The following is a 21,685-nucleotide window of genomic DNA, read 5'->3' on the forward strand; positions in this document are numbered from 1 at the left end:
TTGTTACTTTTGTGTTTCTCTTCTTTCTTAAAACTATCTGCTTCAATGTCTAAGCATGTCATTTCTCCGTTTCCTCCATTTCTTCCTTTCCTTCTTTACCTGGTTAATTCTATTTGGCTTTTTGAGACCCAGTTCTGGTGTCACCTTCTCTAGAAGGCACTCTGGGCAAGCAGCCCACCCTTGCACCCTTACAGCATAGAGAGCTTCTCTCTCTCTCTCTCTCTTTTTTTGAGACAGAGTCTCACTGTCACCCAGGCTGGAGTGCAGTAGCGCGATCTCGGCTAACTGCAATCTCTGCCTCCCAGGCTCAAGCGATTCTCCTGCCTCAGCCTCCCAAGTAGCTAGGACTACAGGTGCCCGCCACCACACCTGGCTATTTTTTGTAGTTTTAGTAGAGATGGGGTTTCACCTTGTTAGCTAGGCTGGCCTTGAACTCCTGACCTCAGGCAATCCACCCAGCTCGACCTCCCCAAAGTGTTGGGATTATAGGTATGAGCCACTATGCCTAGCCAGACCTTCCTTCTCTCTAGCGAAGTGCCTGTCTTATGATGTTCAATTGGTCTTATCACTGCTTCTCTCGCCCTTGGCTAGCCCAAGAGCATCTGAAGGAGTCAAGCTTATTCATGCCAGATGCCTGGTACCTATTTCAGTACCTGGTGATCAGCAAAATGGGGAAGGAGGGAAGAGAAAGGATGGGGCGTGAGGGTGGGTAGGAAGTCCTAGCAAGTCTCTAGCTTCACGTAGGAATCCTGTATTATTCCTTTCACTGATGACAGATCCATCATGGGGGATAAAAATGGGAAAACCACCGTGGAGAGCTGACTTAGTAAGAACATCAACGCCCACTATTTCTAAAACTTCCAATTTTATAGCACTTCCCAACTTACAAGGCACATTCATGCACATGTTATCCCTTAATTCTAACAACTCAACTAACTAGGCACTTTCATTATCTCCAGGGCTTGGAGGGGTACCTGACTTGCTCAAGGCCACATGGCTACTAAGTGGCCAAGTGGGACCTGGAAACCAGGTCCTCCGGCTTCATAGCTAAGAACATTCCCACTGTACACTGGTGCCTCTTCCACCTGCCGTGCTCTGGGGAGTCAGGAAAGCAGGCCACGTGCACAACCACACGCAGGCCCGTGTGCGCGAGGGCAAGGGTGCGCACATACCGAGTGCACAGACAGATGTGAGGGGCTCCAGATGCGTGTGGCATTTTCACTCGAGAGGGGAGCCATGGCACAGGAAGGAGCATCGGGGCGATACCGTGCAGCTGGTGCATGCAGATGCTCTGCCGCTCTGCTCAAGGACAGACCACCTCAAGCAAGTACAGGGGACGCCAGGAAGTGGGGAGGGCTGGGAACAGGCGGCAGCCAGGGGGAGTCTGCATGCTTTTAGAAACTGCACTAGGGCTGTCATCGGTGCTGGTTATTCCGTGCATTCACCTCCCCCGGAGCGAGAACAGGACACTGTCAGGCCAAGAGACGGCAGCACACAGCATGTCCGTGGTAAACAATTTATTTTTCTACCTTGGTTGCTTACAGGGGAAAAAAATAAAACGTCATCAGGGAGAAGCACAGATGAACTATATACAGAGATGAAGAAAATTCACAATGGCTAAAACGTTTGTGAGGCAAGCATACTAGGACAAGTTCACCAAAGCGAAGCAATTCATAGCAAAACAAAATATGGGAGGGGAGGGGTAAAGCCATACAGATTTGTTCTTTGAAAAAAAATAATACTCATGAAAAGCCTGTGGGAAAATAAAAGGAAACTAACCAATTATTACATCAAGCATCTTTAATGAGATGAGCCAAACTGCACATGTAGGGTCTCGAGGACAATGACATTCAAAGGTATGGATTCACTCACATCAAATGCATCAAATGGAAGCGTGCGCGCAGGTCACTTCTCACAAACTACCAGCACAAACAACACGGTGACTCTTGAGGGTCCAACTGAGCGGTATGTCATTAATCCAAGAGAGTGGGTGTATTTCAGTCAGGGAAATGGTGGGAGTCAGGCATGGGAAAAGATCCTTCCAAGGGTGATGGGCAGGAGTGCCAGCCTTGAGATGGGGCCTGATCAGGATGGGCCCCCTGTGTTTCACCCTCTCCCACCCCAATGGTGCCAGCAGGCAAGGCCAGGCCAGCATGGGCAGGGAGGCAAGCTGGGGAAGGCGGGGCCCACTGTGGATCGGTGCCCACCGTGCCTGCCATGTGGTAGCACCTGGGTGACTCCACTGTCCCTTCTTGAAGACAGACAGGCTTGTGATTATGGCAACAGCCACTGCCCCAAAAGACAAAGATAGTCAGATAGTGTTTCTATAGCTCCTCTTCCAGATTAGGTTTTTCACATTCTTAAGAGAATAGTCTGTCTCTGTGTGTTCACCTTTATCACTGTCCATCGTAAGACACAGGTGCTCCAAGTCACGTATTTGCAACCCCTCTGGACCACTAGCACTTCAAAGCTCACCCCATGAAATGTCCCCAGTAAGCCTGTTTGGTCATGACTTAAAAAAATTTGATGTCTTCTTCCTAGCTTCCCCTGAGGAGGCTCTACGAAGTTTGTGAGAAGTTTCCCTCTGGCCCCGTTACATTCTGGGGAAGTGGGGTTGGTCACAATGCACACGAGAAGCAAAGTGGGAGGGGACTGGAGAATATTCTCTTTTTTTAATTGAGTGAAGAAATGAGGACATGAGTCTTTTCCAAGAATTAAAAATGAGAAAAAGAACATTCATTCGAACAGGCAGTTAGGACAGACTTTCAGTGAGCACTGACGGGAGCGGGGGCGGCCCAGGCCAGGACTGTGTCCTCTCTAGAAATGGTCGCAAACCCCTTTGCTATGCCTCTCTTAAGAGCTAGTTGATAAAAATTATGTCTTGTGAAATCGGCAAATAGTCTGCAAAGTGAAATAAGAACAGAAATTAACAGATTAAACTGAAATGAGAAGTTCAGAGCAGGGAAAAGAGAGGAAGCAGGGGAGATCCCTGATCACAACCCATAATAATTCAAGACGGGATCCTGATCCGAATTCCGGGCTGGGGTGGACACCTGGATGTGGGAAGCAGGAGCTGTTCCCAGAGCGGCTGGTCACCATCCAGCCTTTCTAGAAAAGAACTACTCCCCACTCTAAAAACTATCCAGTGTCTAGCCTTCTCTAGGAACATTACATTTATTCTCACAGAATTCTGAAGATGGGCACAGCCAGGTGCCACTTGCCACCAGCTGTGTGGCCCAGGAAGGTCCCTGCAGCCCCATGTCACATGGCCAGAATGAGGCTCTACTAAGAGTGCTATCTGCACCCCCAGCCAGATGAGATGGATGTTCATAGAAAGGGTAAATCCAGGTGGAAAGGAGGACCGTTTATAAAGGGGATCAGACTGCATCTTCCTGAAAGGGGACCCAGGCTACCTGGTTTATGAGTGAGAACAGCCAGGATGAAGAGTCTCGGAGCTCTCTAGGACCTGGGCGTGCTTTCATTTCTCCCAGCTAGCTGTCCTGCATGGCCCTGCTAGGGGGACTCAGAAAGGGGCTGGGAGAGGTTTGGGATCCACGCACAGCATGAGGGGGGCCGGAGGTGGGAAGTGGGTAAAGTGGGCATACAGTGAGGACACTGAAAAGAAAGACCACAAAGAAAACATCAGGACAGTTGGGAGGTGACATGACTGCTGTGCAATGTCACGAAGTCACAGGATCCCCAGGGTGTGGCAGGGGTCCGCAGAATCTACCTGATGGGGATGAGGAGAGGGCAGAGGGCTGGGCTGCCCCATTTCTGGGTCTCCCTTCTGTACCCCAGCCGCCTTGGCCAGATCCACCAGAAACCTTCCTTATTGGCATGAGGTGACAGATGGAAGTCAGGGCATCCCAAAGCTTCTCTGTAGCCCTGGCCCTGAGGCTGTGACTCCAGCAGGCATCAAGTTGGTTCTAGAGGGGCTCAGCTACTCCTTGCACTCTTGACTGGAACAACACATGAACCTACCTAGGCTTTGTGTCTGGAAACACTTGGCTACTTGGGAGGCATCTGGGATAAGCACAGACACAACACTCCATAAGAAGCATCTCCTTTGGGAGGGGGTCAGGAGGGGAATAGACTCCGACCCCAGCTTGGCTCCTCAGATGAGTGGGGTGGGCAGTCCCAGCCACGGGGCCACCCTTCCCAGTTCAGGGCCTCTCCACTCTTACCCTTTCTGAGAGCAGGCAGCCTTACTCTTGTGGCCACTGGTGGCCCCTTTCTGGCCATTAGTTAAAAGAACCAAGAAGCTTCCATAATGAGTGGGAAGGTGGGAAGGATGGAAAAACAAAAGTTTGATGGTTGAGAGAGAACAGGGCAGCTAACTCCCAAAGGTCAGGAAGCTGCTGTCTGTACACTGTAATGCCTGATTTCTGTCCCATTCAAACCCAGCTGATTGTATTAAGCTGCAGGGGCTGTGGCCATGACAGATGGGTCCTGAGCATAAACACTCCAACCCCACTCTATCCTCCTTTCCCCAGCTCAACCCTCCCAATTCCCAAAGCCTTGGCTTTGGTGAAGGGCTGGCACCCAGGGGACCCTATCTCACTCTGCCCAGCCTCAATTTGGTCACTGCTGCATCCGTCTGCCTGGGGCAGGCCCAGGGATGCAGGCCATGGAGGCAGAGTTGTACTCTGAGCCAACTCATGGGGGCCCTGGGGCAGGCCCTCTGATGAGACAGGTGCCTTAGCATGGGATCCACATTGATGCCCTCCCCCAATTATTCCATGTTAAGATCCCTCAATTCTAACCTCCTGGGACTAGCATCACACTCGGGGCAATGGTAGCCTGATTAAGGAGGGGAGCAGGTTGTGCAGGCTGAGTGCACAGATCAGTGCTGCACTTGGAAGCCCGAGATGTGTGAGCCTTTGTGCCTGTCATCCCCTGGAGGGGAAGCCAGGGGAGGAAGTGAGAGGAAAAGCTCCCCTTGAACCTGCCACCAGCTTCTGGGCTGAGCAGGACAGGCAGAGAATGAAGCACAGGGGTGCTGACCCCACGGGTCTCTCCAGGGAGGAGTGGTGTGCATGTTTAAGTGCGTGGACCATGCATCCCCCAATAACAGCCCTTTTTCTTTAAGCACTGGAACAGTACCGGCCCATAAGAAATTTCCGCGGTGACCGTTCTACATTCTGTGCTGGCAATAGCCACTTGCCATACAGGGCTACTGAGTCACTGAAATGCGGCCAGTGTTTTTAAAGGAACTGAAATTTTCCTTTTACTTCTTCTTCTTCTATTATTATTTTTGAGACAGAGTCTCACTCTGTCATCTAGGTTGGAGGATAGTGGTACAATCTTGGCTCACTGCAACCTCTACCTCCTGGGTTCAAGTGATTCTCTTGCCTCAGCCTCCTGAGTAGCTGGGATTATAGACGCCTGGCACCACGCCTGGCTCGTTTTTATATTTTTAGTAGAGATGGGGTTTCGCCATGTTGGCCAGGTGGGTCTCGAACTCCTGACCTCAAGTGATCCTCCTACCTCGGCCTCCCAAAGTGCTGGGATTACAGGTGTTGCCAACTTTAATTTAAACCTAAGTTTTAGTAGCTACTTGTGGCTAGTGTTATTGTACCAGACAAATGGACGCTAGGGAGATAGCGGAAGGTGGTGGTTAAGGCCCAGACTGCCTGGTCCAAATGCAGGTCCTGCCCCTTGCATACTGTGACCCCTTCAGAAGGAGTTTCTACCTCTGTGCCTGTGCCTGGTGGGGGTATCTGCCTGGAAACGGGAAAGTCTAATGACAGTGACTGGTTGAGTGCTGGCCTCTCTTGTGGTGGTCCTTCTTGCCTGTGCCCTTCCTTCCTTCAGGACTGGGAACCTGTGGCCATCCTGAAGCAGCCTGCTGCTGGGGGGCATCTTTGGGGATGGCTTCCTCAGTGCAGGCCGAGGAGCCTTGCTGAGGCCCCTCCTAGATGGGGGAACCGCCCCAGCCCCAGGGGACACTGGTGGGGGAGCCCCCTGCACTCAAACTCCTCCATCTTGAACTTCTGCTTCTGTGGCTGCCTTCCCTGCACCCTCTGACCCACACAATCAGAGCGGGGCACAGACCCCAAAGACCATTCCTCACAGACCCCCTTTTCCAAGAGAGAGAAGTAAGGCCCGAGAAGCTGAGTGACCTGCCCACGGCCACTTGGCCAGGTGGTGTCGGAGCCAGGACAAGAGCTTGGGGCTTCCACTGCTGGTTGAGGGATCTGTCTGCCATAGAGCACGGCTCTAGGTGCTCCCAAATGCCTCCTGACCTGCCCGCCTGCACCTTTCCCGCCCCAATGCTTGCTCTGAGGCAAAGACCAGGCCAAGTCCTCACCCTGCCCTCCTGTCATCAGTGTCAGGGCGCCATCTTCCAGCGACACATCTTCACTCCCTTTGCTTCCTAATTAATCTCAGACCCTGACACTCCCAGACCTCCAGGTCTAGGCATGGCTACAAGGCAGGGGTGAAACTCCGTCTGCAGCTCAGCTCCCCATGGAGCCTCCTCCCTCAGCAGAGAACCCACAGGGGACAAGACTGTCCCTAACACCTCCTCTGGAATCTGTCCTTTGCACATGGACACCCCCAAACACCCCAATATATTCTTTTTTTTTTTTGAGACAGAGTCTCGCTCTGTCACCCAGGCTGGAGTGCAATGGCGTGATCTCTGCTCACTGCAAGCTCCATCTTCCAGGTTCATGCCATTCTCCTGCCTTAGCCTCCCACATAGCTGGGACTACAGGCGCCTGCCATCATGCCCAGCCAATTTATTTTTTGTATATTTAGTAGAGATGGGATTTTAACATGTTAGCCAGGATGGTCTCCATTTCCTGACCTCGTGATCCACCCACCTCAGCCTCCCAAAGTGCTGGGATTACAGGCATGAGCCACCGTGCCCAGCCACACTCCAATATATTCTTATCTGTGCTCCAGATTTGAGAAAGGCTGGGGAAAAGCACACCCTGTAAAACATGGCTTCCTTCATTGTCCCTCCCGCATCCCTACAAGACCATGTGTCTCCTCACTGCTTCTTCCAGGTGAGCTCCCAGGCCTGCCAGCTACCTGGAGCTGGAGCTGGAGCAGCCCCGGCATGTGGCGGGTATCACCACGGGCTCTGCCTCAAGTCTTGATACCCACGCAGAGGGAAAGGAGAATCTAAACAGCCCACCCAGATGGATGGCAGCCCAACCCCCAGCAGCTCAACATCAACACAGCCCAGAAGGGCGCCGAAGCCACAGCAGTCAGGACCGAGCGGGAGGAGAAGTGGAGGAAAGGAAGGAAGGGCGGGGAGACATCAAACATTGGGCAGGCGAGGGAGGCCGGCAAGGGTGGTAGAGGGTGAAAGAAAGCCCCGGGCCTAGAGTTCAGTCCCCAGTGAGAAAAAACCTGGAAGAGGCTTCAGAAAAAGGAGGTGAGCACAGACAGAGGCCTCTTGCCTTAGTTCTCCTGCTTTCCCTTTAAAAGCTGCCATCCTCAAATACCCAGCACCAGTGAGTTATACTTGAGTTAATCAGAAACTCTGAGCTGCATCCTGGCCTTGAACTTCAATGGGTTTGAAATTTATCACGTATAGGTCATTTTCAAGTGGATGCATGTATGAAATGCATTCTTTTAGGGGTCCTCTCACCTTCCCCCAAATGCAGCCCACCTCTTGTGCTTCCAAAGCCCTGGGAGCCCAAGCCACTCACCTGGGAACTGATAGCCATAGCTAGGAGCAAATCCGGGGTAGCCGCGGCCATAGGTCGCCACGAAGTTGGGGTATCCTTGAACACAAAGAGAAAGATCAGAGTCCTGTTAGTATAGCCGCCTCAGGTCTGGGGTAAAATCTCACGGAGGGTGGCAATGAGGAACAGCCTGAGTTATTTTCCTTCACAGAATAATTTGTCTCCCATGAGGGTTTTTTTTATCAAGGGCCTGGGTCACCTCTCTCCCATGGCCGGAGGCGCTGCTGTCAGCTGTTGCTAATTAACCCGTATTTGGGCAGCCAGACCTTGCAAAGCCCATGTACTTTCCTGAACCTTCAGAGTAAATGCCATGCATCAGCACCAAACACAAGGCCTGCGCCTGGCTCTGACATTTGGAGAGCTTACCCTGCATGTACTTTACCTTAAAGCTATTGACAGTAGGAGATTAAAGTCCTTGTGATGCCTCCTCCCAAGGCAGTGGACAACAGAGCCAGCACCAGACAGAACATGGGAACTCAGGAGTCACAGTTTAGCAGCCAAACTCAGGGCTCACCCTGGGCCTCTGGAAAACGCTGGGCCTGATGAGCCACGGCCCACATTGCAGTTTTGACACTCCACGGAGGTGCCAGGATCTTTGGAGAACGGTGAGGGGCTGGGTGTGTTAAGATGCAAACCACAAAGTGTAGCTCAAACTCAGGAGCCCCGTGCGGTGTGACTGGATGGGCATTTCACAGCAAGCGTATTATTTCTAGACCCCTGTCTCAGCAGACAAGCTAGGGGGTGAGTGGTTCACTGAAAGACGCTTGCAGAAACTGCCACTGGGCTGGCCACTGGGCACACAAGAAACTCAGCTGGCAAGTCCAGGAGCCGGTGTGACCATCTCAGATCTGTCACTAACCCCCAGTGATGTGAGGTGTTATTTAGCTCATTGTGGCCGCTCAGGCCACTTCGTTCTTCACGTCCCTGCCTGATTCAGGCTAAATGAAGGCCACATGGGCCAGGCTCACTCTACCTCCCTCCACTCAGTATATGTGTAACCTCAGCGCATTCATGCTCTTAAGATGCCACCACGGCCACCCAACCACTGAGAACAAGACTTTCGCTTTGACCTTGGAGGTGAATGCCTGTGGTCGTTTTTTGGCTGCCCAGCCCCTGAGCCTCTCCCTGTGTGGGAGTCTTGGAGAGAGGACCACCCCCATCACAGAAGCTGAGAAGGCCTCCCTCCCGCTCTTCCTGGGGTTGGAGGCTGAGAGGCAGGCCCGTGAACCTGGGCTCGACAGATGGAAGCCCTCCTTGGGATCTGCCTCTGGAGCTGGTAGGGCAGAGGAGGAGGGACTGGCTCTGAATTTATTCTGGTGTCAGCAGCAGAATCTGGCATCCAGTGTTGGCAACAGTGGCCCCCTGACCAGGTCATTCCTGAGTTGTCCCGTTGGCTACGGCTGGGGCTCTGACCACCCAGCTCCCCCGGTTCCTGCCTGTTTTGAGTCCTGTTCTCCAGCCATCTGTCAATTCTCCAGCACTGCCCAAGCTCCTTCTAATAATCTCCTTGCTGCTTACAGCAGCCAGGGTTGTTTCTGTTGTTTGTGATCAAAACACTGGCAAACAATGACTTTGATGGCTAGACTTACGGCAGCCTCCAGGCTCTCCGGCAATTGAGGGCAGCAGTGACACTTTCCACGGCTGTCTCTGCCCTTCTACACACCCCCTTTAAAAACATCCCTACACACAGCTCTAGGGTCTTACCTGCTCAGTGGCTTCTCACACATCACACTGACCACTTTGTGACCCTGCAAGTGAGGGCTAATGGAAAAGGATCACTTACTAAATTCCACTTTGCCTGCACTCGGCAACAGGAGTCACAGTCTGCTTGTCATCCTGCTGCCTACTCAGAACTTTTGTGCCTCGGAGATGGGCTCCACCATCCCTCACTTCCTGGTGGATGTTGGTGTTGTAGCCTCTGCCCTAGGATCTGTGGATCTGCCACCAGACCTAGAGCAGAAACTCGCGGGTCTGAAGTCAGGAGACCTGGGTTCTAGTCCTGCGTCTGGCCCACAACCATGCCCTTGGGGGTTGTTATGATTTGATGTTTGTGTTTTCCCCCAATTTCTTTGTTGAAATCTTAACCCCCAAGGTTAAGGCCTTAGGAGGTGGGGCCTTTGGGGTGTGATGAGGCCATGAGGTGGAGCCCTCATGAATGTGCCCTTAACAAAGATGCCACAGAGAGACCCTCACCCCTTCCAACACGTGAGGACATGGTTAGAAGGGGCCATATATGAGGAAGCGGGCCCTCACCATACATGGAATCAGCCAGCGCCTTGATCGTTACTTCCCAGCCTCCAGAACTGTGAGAAATAAACGTTTGCTGTTCATAAGCCACCCAGTCTATGGTAATCTGTGACAGCAACACGACTTAACATAGGAGTCTTCCTTTTTCTCTTGGAGCTTAAGTCTTGTTACCTGTAGAAAGTCTTGCAACAGTGATGTGCCCAAATTCTCAAGTGAGATCAGCTGTGGCTCCTTTCTCTTGCTTCCCCCAGAACCTTCCCAAATTTGCAGTCACAGCTCACTCACTGGCCAATGGAACTGTCTCTGCCTCCACAGGCTCTTGCCGCCTGCTCCTCCCCATGCGCTTATTTCCCAGCGCTTGGTGACTCACTGGCAGAAGCCTGCCCAAGCGAGGCAGAAGGACCCAGCAGCTCTGCACTGACTGCTAGCTAACGAGCAGGGGCCCGGTGGGATGCTGAGCTCAGGAACCCGATGGGGAAAGAAGGAAGGAAGAACGGCAAAGGCCAGGGCTCAGATGCCTTAAATGGACACATGCATACTGGCGCCTTCCTTCGTATTTATTTCGTGGCTGGGCAGCTCAGTTCTCCTCCAAATTAATCACCTGCTAGCAAATCAGATCTCATACTAGATTTCTTATACCATGATTTCAACAATATTGATAAACGGATTATATGCAAACAGCCAAGTCATGGCTGCCTAGGGGCTTTTCTGATGAAAAATGGCTCCTTTGCTTCTAACTTCAGAGCTGGGGGGTCTTAAATATTTTAGTGTTAATCTGACAGCAAAAGCATAGGCCCATGTGTCACCTTCCCTCAGGAGGGTGGGAAGTGGCAGAACAGCCAGTTTCTCCCTGCACTTAGGCGACCAATACAATGCCATGACACCTGCTTTCTTCCCGGCTTTCCCACAAGGCTCCAACAAGAAAGAAGAAAAGCATGGTCAGGTTTACCCCAACTTTGGGTCTCACCCCACTCTTCCTGGACACATCAATACTACAGTCTTCCAAACCACAAAGATGAGAATTCGGCATCTGCCAGAGTGGGGGATCTTATCTCCACCCCCCATCACCGAACATCCTCTAGGTCAGGCAGATGAAATCATAAATTTATAATACGACATTACTTCAATTTTCCTCTTCATTTACTGCTGTGCAGCCCAGCTCTGCTCGAATGGTTCACAGCCCCAGCCACACGGGGGAAATTGGCTGGCTGCATATCAATAGCACATTACAGCAGACCCGTGCAGACGCTCCATCAAGCCACATTACAGCGGGATGACCCAGCCACCACTTCCATTAGCAGCCAGGCCCCTCCCGCACTGGCCACTGCACAATTTATTTGCTCCAATACTCTGGACGCCTGATCAATCCCACAGTAATTATCTCTTGTCACTAAAGTCAAAAAAAAATCAAGGCTTCTGCCGGGGTGACCACCTCTCTCGCATATCGGCTTTCCATTGTAGAAGCAAAATACAGAAATCAACAATAGAATTTGGATTTGCCAGTGAGCTCATTTTGAGTCCCCATTTTGGGGATGCTGACAAAGTTCTCAAAACTGTGGTTCTGGTTCTAGATCTTTGCTGCAACCCTAGAGATGTTTCCCTTCTAGACAGGTCCATGACTCATCCTCTCCTGGGCTCTGTTACTCAGCTACTCAGAGTCATGGAAAACGGCTCCCACCAGGCCCCAGACTTGAAAGAGACAAGAGACAGGGCTGTTTATCCAGGGAACTGCCAGAGTGTGACAGATCTGCTGCGATGTTTAGAGCACTGCCTGGGGCACCACATCGGCTCCATGAGGTCTGCAAACAGACTAAACACCAAGTGCCAAGAGTCCTTCCTAGGCAAGGATGTGAAGGCTAAAGTCTACAAAGATGCTTTGCCCCTAGAATCACTCTGAGTTGCAGGGGCTCCTCCAGACCTGCACTGTCCAATTTAAATTTAATTAAAATTATCTAAAATGAAAGCTTCAACTCCTCAGTCGCAAAAGCCGCAACTCAAGGGCTCAGCAGCTACCGTGCACAGGCGGGCAGTGATATTGGCCAGTGCAGACAGGACCCTCCCTCCCTTGCAGGAAGTTCTATTGGGCTGCACGGCTCTACAAGGACAATGAAGAGCTGAATTCTGAGTTTCCTCTGTCCCTCAGGAAGCGGCTAAACAAAGGAACACTTCCTTGAGAATAACCTCAACAGATATTTTTGGGAAAGCCAGATCCCAGTTGAAATTGAGTCTAGATGTGTGGTTTTAAGTTGCAGCCAATCTCCAATCTTTTGATCTGTTAGTGAATGCCAGCAGATCACAGCTTCCTAGTCCCTGTTCTCAACGATACTTTATTCATTTCTTGCCCGCATTTCAGAGGGGCTTAATGTCAGGGAACACTGAGTCAGGACTTCACGGGGCGCTTCTCAGTACGACTGCACCTAAGAATGCTTTTGGCTAATGTGCTTTAGCTGATCATCAGCATCTCTCTGTTTCTGAGCTGACAGGGTGAAGCTTTTCTTTAAGGGCTCGGCAATGTGCTATTTCTCTAACACTCGTATCAGCTTGTTAAATAAACAGCATGTGCCCGATGAGGCCAAGAAAGTTAAAGGCAGTGGGATTATGTGGCTGAGGGCAGAGAAGGCTCAGAGAAATCAAATATATCAACAATCATCATGTGTTTGCTTTTATTAGGTTCACCTTCATTAAGAAAAATGAAAGAGATTCTATCACATTGAGCTGGGTAACTGTGGGCACCTCTTGGTGCTGCAAGACTGTGCCACAAAGTCTGAGGGGCTGCAAAAGACCTTTTCTGTTTGTTTGTTTGTTTGTTTGTTTTTGAGATGGAATCTTGCACTGTCACCCAGGCTGGAGTGCAGTGGCATGATCTTGGCTCACTGCAACCTCTGCCTCCGGGTTCAAGCGATTCTTCCGCCTCAGCCTCCCGAGTAGCTGGGACTACAGGCGTGCGCCACCACGCCCGGCTAATTTTTGTACTTTTAGTAGAGATGAGGTTTCACTATGTTGGCCAGGCTGGTCTCGAACTCCTGAACTCAGGTGCCTTGGCCTCCTGGGATTATAGGCATGAGCCACTGCGCCAGCCTGCAAAAGACCTTTTCTAAGAATCTTAGGTGACTCTGCTTTTGTCCGGCTCAAAGGTGGGAGACCTGACCTAAGGATAACGCCTCCTCTTCTCTTCTACATTCCTTTTAAGGAATTCCCATCAGGTCAATTATTCTGCGATTCTGTCAAATGCTGTAAAAGCTAAAACCAAAACAGGTGTAGGTTTTCCCCAAGGATGTCTGTAGCCGTATCAACAGAGATCAAGATAGAATAACTGTGCAACTGTACGCTTATCAGTCTCCCTCTGATGAGACCACCCAGAGTATGGAGAAAATCTGAAAGGATATTTAAAAATTAGTTCCACAGAGTCCAAGTCATTTACAGACCACTGTGCTGGTTGTCTCAGACTCCTCACTAGAATGTCAGCTCCCTGAAATCAGAGACTTAGTTTTCTGCTGCATTTTCAGCATCTAGAACGGTGCCTGGCACTTAGTAGGTACTCATTTAATAAATATTTGTTGAATGAATGAGTTTTAATGTTTTAACGGTTTATAGTCTCGTTTCTAAAAAAATCCCTAGAAGTGCCATTTATTTTTCCACTCTTTCAATGATAAAGGTTTAAATCATGGAAACCTCATCTAATTGCATTGGTTAGTTAACTTTAAGAAAATGAAAATGTTTTTCTGCATGAGTCAAGTTCATCAGCCAAACTGCTGTTGGTGAGGATGGGTAGTGCTTCCAGGACGAATGCGCAGGCATAGCGCACGGTGGAGATGGTGACCCATGTGAGTGATGGGGTCACATCAGGTCATCCTACCAAAAGATTCGACTCTGCCTGGTGCCACGCTACCACTTTCGAGGGAAGAAGCAAGAAGAAAGGGAAACAGTCTTTGATCACAGAGTCAAGGGCTTCCATCACAGCACGGCAAACGGCAGTCTCCTCACTCAGAGAGTTCATAGACCCAGAGTGCCAAGCTGTACCAATGGGCAAAACAGAGGGCAGCCCAGGGAGTTCCCAGTGGGTGCATTACAGAGGGCTCAGGAGGAGGCTCTGTGCTGGCTGGGGAGGCCTGTATCTCCTCAGATACAGTTTGACACTGTATCTGATTCATCCCTTCTGCCTGGACCTCTGGCTGAGCTGGTTCCTGGCTGGGGGACATATTTTGGGACCTTTTAGGAGGCCCTGCTCAGTGCATATGGATGGCCTCACCACAGTCACTGGGAAATTCAGGAGGGCCCAGGGCTGATGAGACCTGGAATCCAGCACATAGATCTTTGTCAGAAGGTGGTTACTCAAGAATAATCCAAACTCCTTGGGCTGGGAGTCCATAAGGAGAAAGAGGCTGCAGTTGCCACAGCACAGGTCACATCCGTGGGTCTAGCTAGGTGCTCAGCCATGGGTGGTAAGGAAGTCCAAGTGGTAGGGCTTCCTAGTGCCTTGTTAATAACAACTCCCAGCTTGAGTACATACTATGACACCTTGTTGATTTGAAGACACACATCTTTTCCACACTTCAACTTCTGTGAAAGTGGGATCTATCTTGCAGCCAATGTGATAAGAAAGCATTATGTAGTTTAATTAATAGCATATTTTTTCTTTCTGAAGAGTAAATGAACATATATCTTACTAGCTATGGCATCTCAGATTAGACTACAGCATTTACCAGGCAAGATACAGTTTCATTTATCCTCCAACAACCCCATGAAGTAAGATTATTACGCCATGGGTAGGATAAATGAAGAACAGAGAAGCTAAGCCACTTGCTTCAAATCACACAGCGGATAGAGTGAAGAGTCCAGGTCTGCTGATTCCAAAGTTCCAAGCTCTTGCCTCTGGACCACACGGCCTCCCTTGGTGGAGCCCTGCTCTGGCTACAGCTGACCCCATCCATTTCATCCAAAGGGTTCTCTGCTTCGTTAGAAGAGGACTAGTGCCTCTGTGACCTGGGGTTGGGCTGGATAGGGTCTGGGGTTAGGCACAACCACAGCTACAGCAGGCAAAAGGCAAAGGCCTTCAGCAGCAGGGTGGGGCTGGGAAGATTGTAACTCAAAAACAATAGGCTCTGAACTGCAACAGTACCTTCACCTAACAGCTCCTTCTTTACTGTGGCTTGGGGAAGTCATAACTTGAACTGTGAGTAGATGAGGGAAGAGCTGGGCAGATGAGCAAGCTCCTGGCAGCCATCACATATCCGTCCCCCAGCGAGCAGGCGCTGTTCAGATGCTGTCCAGACAAGCACAGGGACCAGTGCTGTCTCCTACCACCCCAGTAGGTGCGCTCAGGAAGGGGCCACTCGGGTCTGCCCACAAGCTACAGGCAAAGCCAACCCTGGAGCCCCTTGGCCTGTCTCTCCCCCTCTTCCCACACACACATGGCCAGACCGGTTGGCTCTCAAGCTCCCACAGTAGGGTCCTCGTGTTCCAAGGCTGTTTCTTCCAAATGGAAGGCCCCTGGCTTACTCATCCTTCTCATTTCTGCTGAAATGCCACTTCCCTGATTCCTAAGACTGGCTTCCACTCCTCATGACGTGCTCTTCAACCACCCCCAGACTCTATGATGATCATTAGGCATCTGTGCAATGCACTGTTACACATTGGGCTCTCTGTATAGACCACAAGCTCGCTGAGGGCAGGAACCACATCTGCTTGTGAAGCACCATGTCCCAAGGCTAGCTCAGGGCTGGTCATGCAGTAGGTGTTCTTGACCCACGCCTCCTGCCCTGCCTCCTCACCTGGGTTCCCATGATGAAACATTAGGTGCCCTTCTGTGCAGGGATCCAAGCTTGGATCCTGAGCCTTTGGAGAGCCTTTATGGAGATGTGGGCCTGAGCCTTTGCTTGAAGTCTGGGAGGCTGAGCACTCTTTGTTCTTTGTCAACTGACAGGAGCTGAGCTGGCTCCGCTTCACACCTCTGCTTCTCCCAGATGAAAACCAGTTCCCTCTTCCCAGCATCTAACCAAGTTAGACTCAGAAAGGTGGGAAATTTCCTGAAGATTTGGATCCTAAAGGTCTTCTATTTTATGCCGTAGGGCTATTATGCTCATTTTAAATTCAAGACTCTAAAACCTAGTAGGTGGTAATAGGCTCAACTCTTTCTTATTTAATTTTTATTTTGCTTTTTTTTTTTTTTTTTTTTTAAAGAGATGGGGTCGCCGGGCGCAGTGGCTCAAGCCTGTAATCCCAGCACTTTGGGAGGCCGAGGTGGGCGGATCACAAGGTCAAGAGATCGAGAACATCCTGGCCAAAATGGTGAAACCCCGTCTCTGGCTAAAAATACAAAAATTAACTGGGTGTGGTGGCACGCACCTGTAATCCCAGCTACTCAGGAGGCTGAGGCAGGAGAATTGCTTGAACCTGGGAGGTGGAGGTTGCAGTGAGCTGAGATTGTGCCATGGCACTCCAGCCTGGAGACAGAGCGAGAGACTCCATCTCAAAAGAAAAAAGAGAGAGAGAGAGAGAGAGAGAGAGAGAGAGAGAGAGAGAGACAGGGTCTCACCATGTTGCTCAGGTTGGTCTCGAACTCCTGGGCTCAGGCAATCCTCGGCTTCCCAAAGTGGTAGAATTATGGGCATGGGCCACCGTGCCTGGCCCCCAACTCTTTCTTATTTTATATTTTTTCAGAAACAGATCTTTCTATGCTCTGTGCTGTCTCGGCTGTGGTGCAGTAGGTTCTCACAGGCACAATCCCACTCTGATCATCACAGAGTTTTGAGATGCTTCATTTCCAACCTGGTTCTGTTCACTCCTCCTTAGACAACCTTATGTTCCTCCACTACCAGGAGGTCACCATCCTGATGCTAAATTTAGTGGGGACACCGAATCTGCACAGCCCAGAGTTCCTCGGCTCAAGCTTTCCTCCTGCATCAGCCTCCTGAGTAGCTGGGGCCACACGTGCACGCCACCACAACCCACTAACGCTTATTATTATTATTATTATTTTGAGATGGAATCTCACTCTGTCACCTAGGCTGGAGTGCAGTGGCGCAATCTTGGCTCACTGCAACCTCTGCCTCCTGGGTTCAAGCGATTCTCCTGCTTTAGCCTCCCGAGTATCTGGGATTACGGGCACGTGCTGCAGTGCCCAGCTGATTTTTGTATTTTTAGTAGAGACGGGGTTTCACCATGTTGCCCGCACTGGTCTTGAATTCCTGACCTCAGGTGATCCACCTGCCTCGGCCTCCCAAAGTGCTGGGATTACAGGTGTGAGCCACCGTGCCCAGCCTAATGTTTATTATTTTTTGTAGAGGCTGTCTATGTTTCCCAGGCTGGCTCATAAACTCCTGGCCTCAAGCGATCCTCGTGCTTCAGCCTCCCGATTGCAGGCAAGCACCACTGTACTCAGCTCAACTCTCCTTCTTTCAGGTTTGATTTCACCATTTAAAAATACCAGCTTGGAGTTTCTTTTGATATAAAACATAAAGACCTAATAAGAATTATTTTTTTAAAGGAGGAGCTAAGTAATTATCTTGTAGTCAACCAGGAAATAATTATCACTGATTTTTAAAAACACACTCTTAAATATAGATATATTTAGTTTAGACTTTTTACCTTTTTCTATCAACTGGTGCATTCCCATGTACCATACTGTTTTAGTTACTGTAGCTTTGTGTTACGCTCTCACTGTTGGTCTTTTCTCATTCCTCTTTTTAAAAACATTTTCTCATCTATTCTCACTTGTTTCTTCTTCCAGAGGTAAGTTTTAGAAACATCTGGCCAATTTTAAAAAATTACAATAGGATTTATCTTTGAAACTCTGTTAAGCCTAAAAAATTCATTTGAGGAGAATTAACGTCATGGCCATTTTTAATATTCTCCTGGCATCTTTTTCTGTTTCATAAAGTTCTTCAAAACAGTTTTACCTGCCCTTGTTATTTCCTCAGACAAGTAGATACAATTCTTTGTCAGACCACAAAAAGTTTTATAAATTTAAAATTAAGCCAGAAGTGATTTAAACAGCAGCAAATCTGAAAATGTAGAAAGGGCTTATCAAACAATATAGAAGTGGGACTCTTAGCCAAACCAAATGAAAACCCATTAACACTAGACAGCTCATGTGCCTGAATGGAATTTTACCATTAACTACCATTTATCCCATTTAATTAGTATTTTCCTGACACACAATAACTTGCACTAAAATACCGTTCTCTCGCCTTTAAATTTCTAATTATTGTTGCGACCTACACCATTACGCATCTCCACTGCTTTCTCCATCTTTCATGCCATTTAAGCGGTAAGATTTTCAATTATCTACGCAGGACGGACAGAGATACCTTTAAGGAAAGGGGCATAATATGCAACTCAATTTCTCCAAAAGCCAGGAGAAATCATTTTTAGTCAGAACAAACACACTTTGTCTTTCATCATTTTTTTTTTTTTTGGCAAATAAAGAGTAAAACAGGCTATTTAAAACATCCATTTAAATGCAAATTTTGATATCCCAAGAGAAAAATGTTAATCATTTAAATAGACAGGATTATCGCCCACCCTTACCACTTCCCTCCTCTCCCAAGTTTTAGAAAATGTAGCCTCAGCCCACACAAGTTAAGTCAGCCAGGAGTCCTTACATCTTAAGAACTCCCACTCAGATGAGAGGGCTGAGGCAGACAGAGGGGGACTTTTCCTTCTTTTGAGGAAGGAGATGGAAAAGAGAGAAAATAGTCTAACATATCCTATAAGCCAGGCATGGGGCAAAATTATAAATACAAACACACACACACACCCCCACACACACACGCACGCACGCACACATACCTACACACACACTCAATCATCACAACTGTCTTGGAATGGGGAATTATCATCCTCATCTATACACAAGGAAACTGAGGCTCAGAAAGGTGAAGCAGTTTGCCCCACTGGTAGGTGACCCAATTGGGAGTAGAGGCCTCCATAGCCCTCCCAGTCCACGGTGACCTGCGGTCCTGTCTAGACTCACCCAGCATCCCCATGCCCAGCATGAACGCGTCCATGGTGTAAGGCAGTCCCCGGGCCCGGCCTCTTGTCCCAGGTGGGAACATGACTTCTTTCGGCTGAGCTTTCTTACATTCTACCTGTTAAACAGAAAGGCGAACAAATGAGATGCAAATGAATTCCACGTAAATGTCAAATGCAGAACTGATCTGGTTACGAGCTAAGTTATTTTTAGCCTTGCTCCTTACCCACTGTAAAAACAGCCGTGTGAGTAAATGGCCTGCAAAATAAATACTTAAGAAAACACGCCACTTGTGCAAATCCTACTTTGGAAAAACCTACAAGGATGAAATTGGGTTCTGGAGGGGTGGCGAGGACGTAAGCCGAAGATACACACACAGATTGAAGCTCAGGTTGACACTCGTGCAGAAAGCATGACAGATAAGGAGGCAGACAACGGCTGTTGGATGTGTCTGTGAATAATAACAACAATAGCAATAATAATAACCCCTCAGGATTTTCAGCCTTTACACGTTTACAAATGTCCCTGACATTCCCTCAGGCCAGTGATTCTTCATGCCAGGCCATCTGATTCAAACTCTTATTAAACAGACAGACCACTTAGCCTTAGCCCCAGTTCGCAGATGAGAAAACAGAGCATCAGAAGTTTTGTGTTGGCCGGGTATGGGGGATCATGTCTGTAATCCCAGCACTTTGGGAGGTGGAGGCAGGTGAATCAGCTTGAGCCCAGGAGTTTGAGATCAGCCTGGGCAACATGGTGAAACCCCATCTGTACTAAAAAAAAGTACAAAAAACTAGGCAGGTGTGGTAGCACACACCTGTAGTCCCAGCTACCTAGGAGGCTGAGGTAGGGGGATCACCTGGGTCTGGGAGGACAAGGATGCAGTGAGCCATGATCATGCCACTGCACTCCAGCCTGGGTGACACGGCGAGACCCTGTCTTAAAAATAAAAATTATTGTGTAACATGCTGAAAGCCCTCCCCAACAGGTTCAGGCCTACAAACCAGATCTTTAGAATTTCTAGGTCAGCAATGCCACATTTCCACAAAACCTACACCACTACCACACTCCTGAGGGAAGTAATAAGATTAAATACTGATTCTGTTCATCTGGATTACTAGTTTCTCATTTGCAGCTACATTTTCAAGTGGTTGCTAATCTCCCCTTTCTGTTTCTCTTCCGACTCTAAAATTTCTTCATGCTCATCTGCTTGTATACCCAGAGGTCACTTATTTAATAACCTTAACTATGCCAAATACAAACCTCAGGGAGTAAGTAAAACTGTGGCCCTTGGAAGTTCCTTCACTGTTTTATCAGAGCACCTTAGGCCTGTGCTTATTAGCACTTATTTGCTTTATGTTTACAGAGAAATTTAAGAAGCATTGTTAGCCAGTAATCAATCCCACTGCTGATGAAGATGGGATGCTGCAGGGTAAAGCACGGATGCTTTTAACAGCCAAAAGGAACAGCATGACAGCCTGATAGTGATGGAGAAAAGACAAGAATCAGGCATCTTATTTAAAGAGCAGTCTGGGCCATATGGTATAGGAGCAAAAGCTCTACATAGTTCAACAGCTGCTGAGGTATCACTGTAACACAGAAAATAACTATTGTTCACGGTGTGCCTGAGATATCAAGAAAAAGTTAAACTGTGTGCAATATACATTGTTTAAATAGACACCTCTAGGCCGGACAAAGTGGCTCACACTTGTAATCCCAGCACTTAGGGAGGCTAAGGCAGGCAGACTGCTTGAGCCCAAGAGTTTGAGACCAGCCTGGCCATCATGGCAAACCCTGTCTCTACTAAAAATACAAAAAAATTAGCCGGGCGTGGTGGCACGCTCCTGTAATCCCTGCTACTTGGGAGACTAAGGCAGAAGAATCGCTTGAACCCGTGAGGTGGAGGTTGTAGTGAGCCGAGATTGCACCACTGCACTCTAGCCTGGGCGACAGAGCGAGACTCTGTCTCAAAAAAATAAATAAATAAAATAAAAATAAAAAGGGACCTCTATGGGTTATCTGTTTTAGAGATAGTCTCATCTCAAATACTTCAATCAAAAAATATTTTAGTGCTCAACGTTAGGGGGATGCTATAATTACCTAAGATATAAGTCCCCTTTCTTCAAAGACACCCGATAACAGGTATTACTCTTGCTCTTTCAAGAATAACCACAAATGCCTTAAAAAATGGACAAAATGGTTCAACATTCATGACTAATATGCTTAATACAAAGAGTTCTATAGATTAAAAGAGATGAGCATCCCAAAAGAGCCATGGGTAAAAGACATGAGTAGACAATTCACAGACGGCTAATAAAGAACACATTCCCCAAGATAAAGCATATTTTTTGCCCACAGATTGACAGTGATGAAAGCACTTTTGATGTAAGGGTTTCTGAGGGTATGGTGCGGTGGGGTGGAAATTGGCACGTATTTTTCTGGAGGGCAACCTGACACTATATCAAAAGCCATAAATTTATACATACACCTAGTAATCTTACCTCTAGGAATTTGCCCTACAGGAATTAGATTATTATTATTATTTTTAATAAAAGGAAATAACTGAAATACAGAAGAACAGGGAATTAGCTGAGTCTGGTTTATCCACACTGATTGAATGCTATGAAGCTATGAAAAAGTGTGTTGATAATAATTATGCACTGGTTCTGGGAAACCCCTCAGTCCCAGGCAAACTAGGATGACAGGTCACTCTAACTGCAGGCGGGAAAAAAGCAAATGTCACTGACTTTTTGAAAAATAAACAAGTGCA

General features: G+C 48.7%; 1 protein-coding gene across 40 annotated transcripts in view; it reads right to left on the bottom strand.

Annotated features, from left to right (window-relative positions):
• MSI2 (musashi RNA binding protein 2) overlaps positions 1-21,685 on the bottom strand; it is a 432,504-nt gene that overhangs the window by 51,120 nt on the left and 359,699 nt on the right. For 39 of the 40 annotated variants that reach the window (XR_010582134.2, XR_010582133.2, XM_045376050.3 and 36 more), the window contains 2 exons: positions 18,919-19,033; positions 7,662-7,736 (listed from right to left, as the gene is read on the bottom strand). Coding sequence is in view for 38 of the 40 variants with exons in the window: in XM_045376050.3 (XP_045231985.1) it covers positions 7,662-7,736; positions 18,919-19,033 (190 nt within the window). In the remaining 2 variants the exon portion in view is untranslated. Of the gene's footprint in view, positions 1-1,502; positions 2,902-7,661; positions 7,737-18,918; positions 19,034-21,685 lie in introns of those variants that run through there. The other variant, XM_045376059.2, reaches the window with a different exon arrangement.

This window comes from Macaca fascicularis, chromosome 16, assembly GCF_037993035.2.
Source record: "Macaca fascicularis isolate 582-1 chromosome 16, T2T-MFA8v1.1".
Lineage (NCBI taxonomy): Eukaryota > Metazoa > Chordata > Mammalia > Primates > Cercopithecidae > Macaca > Macaca fascicularis.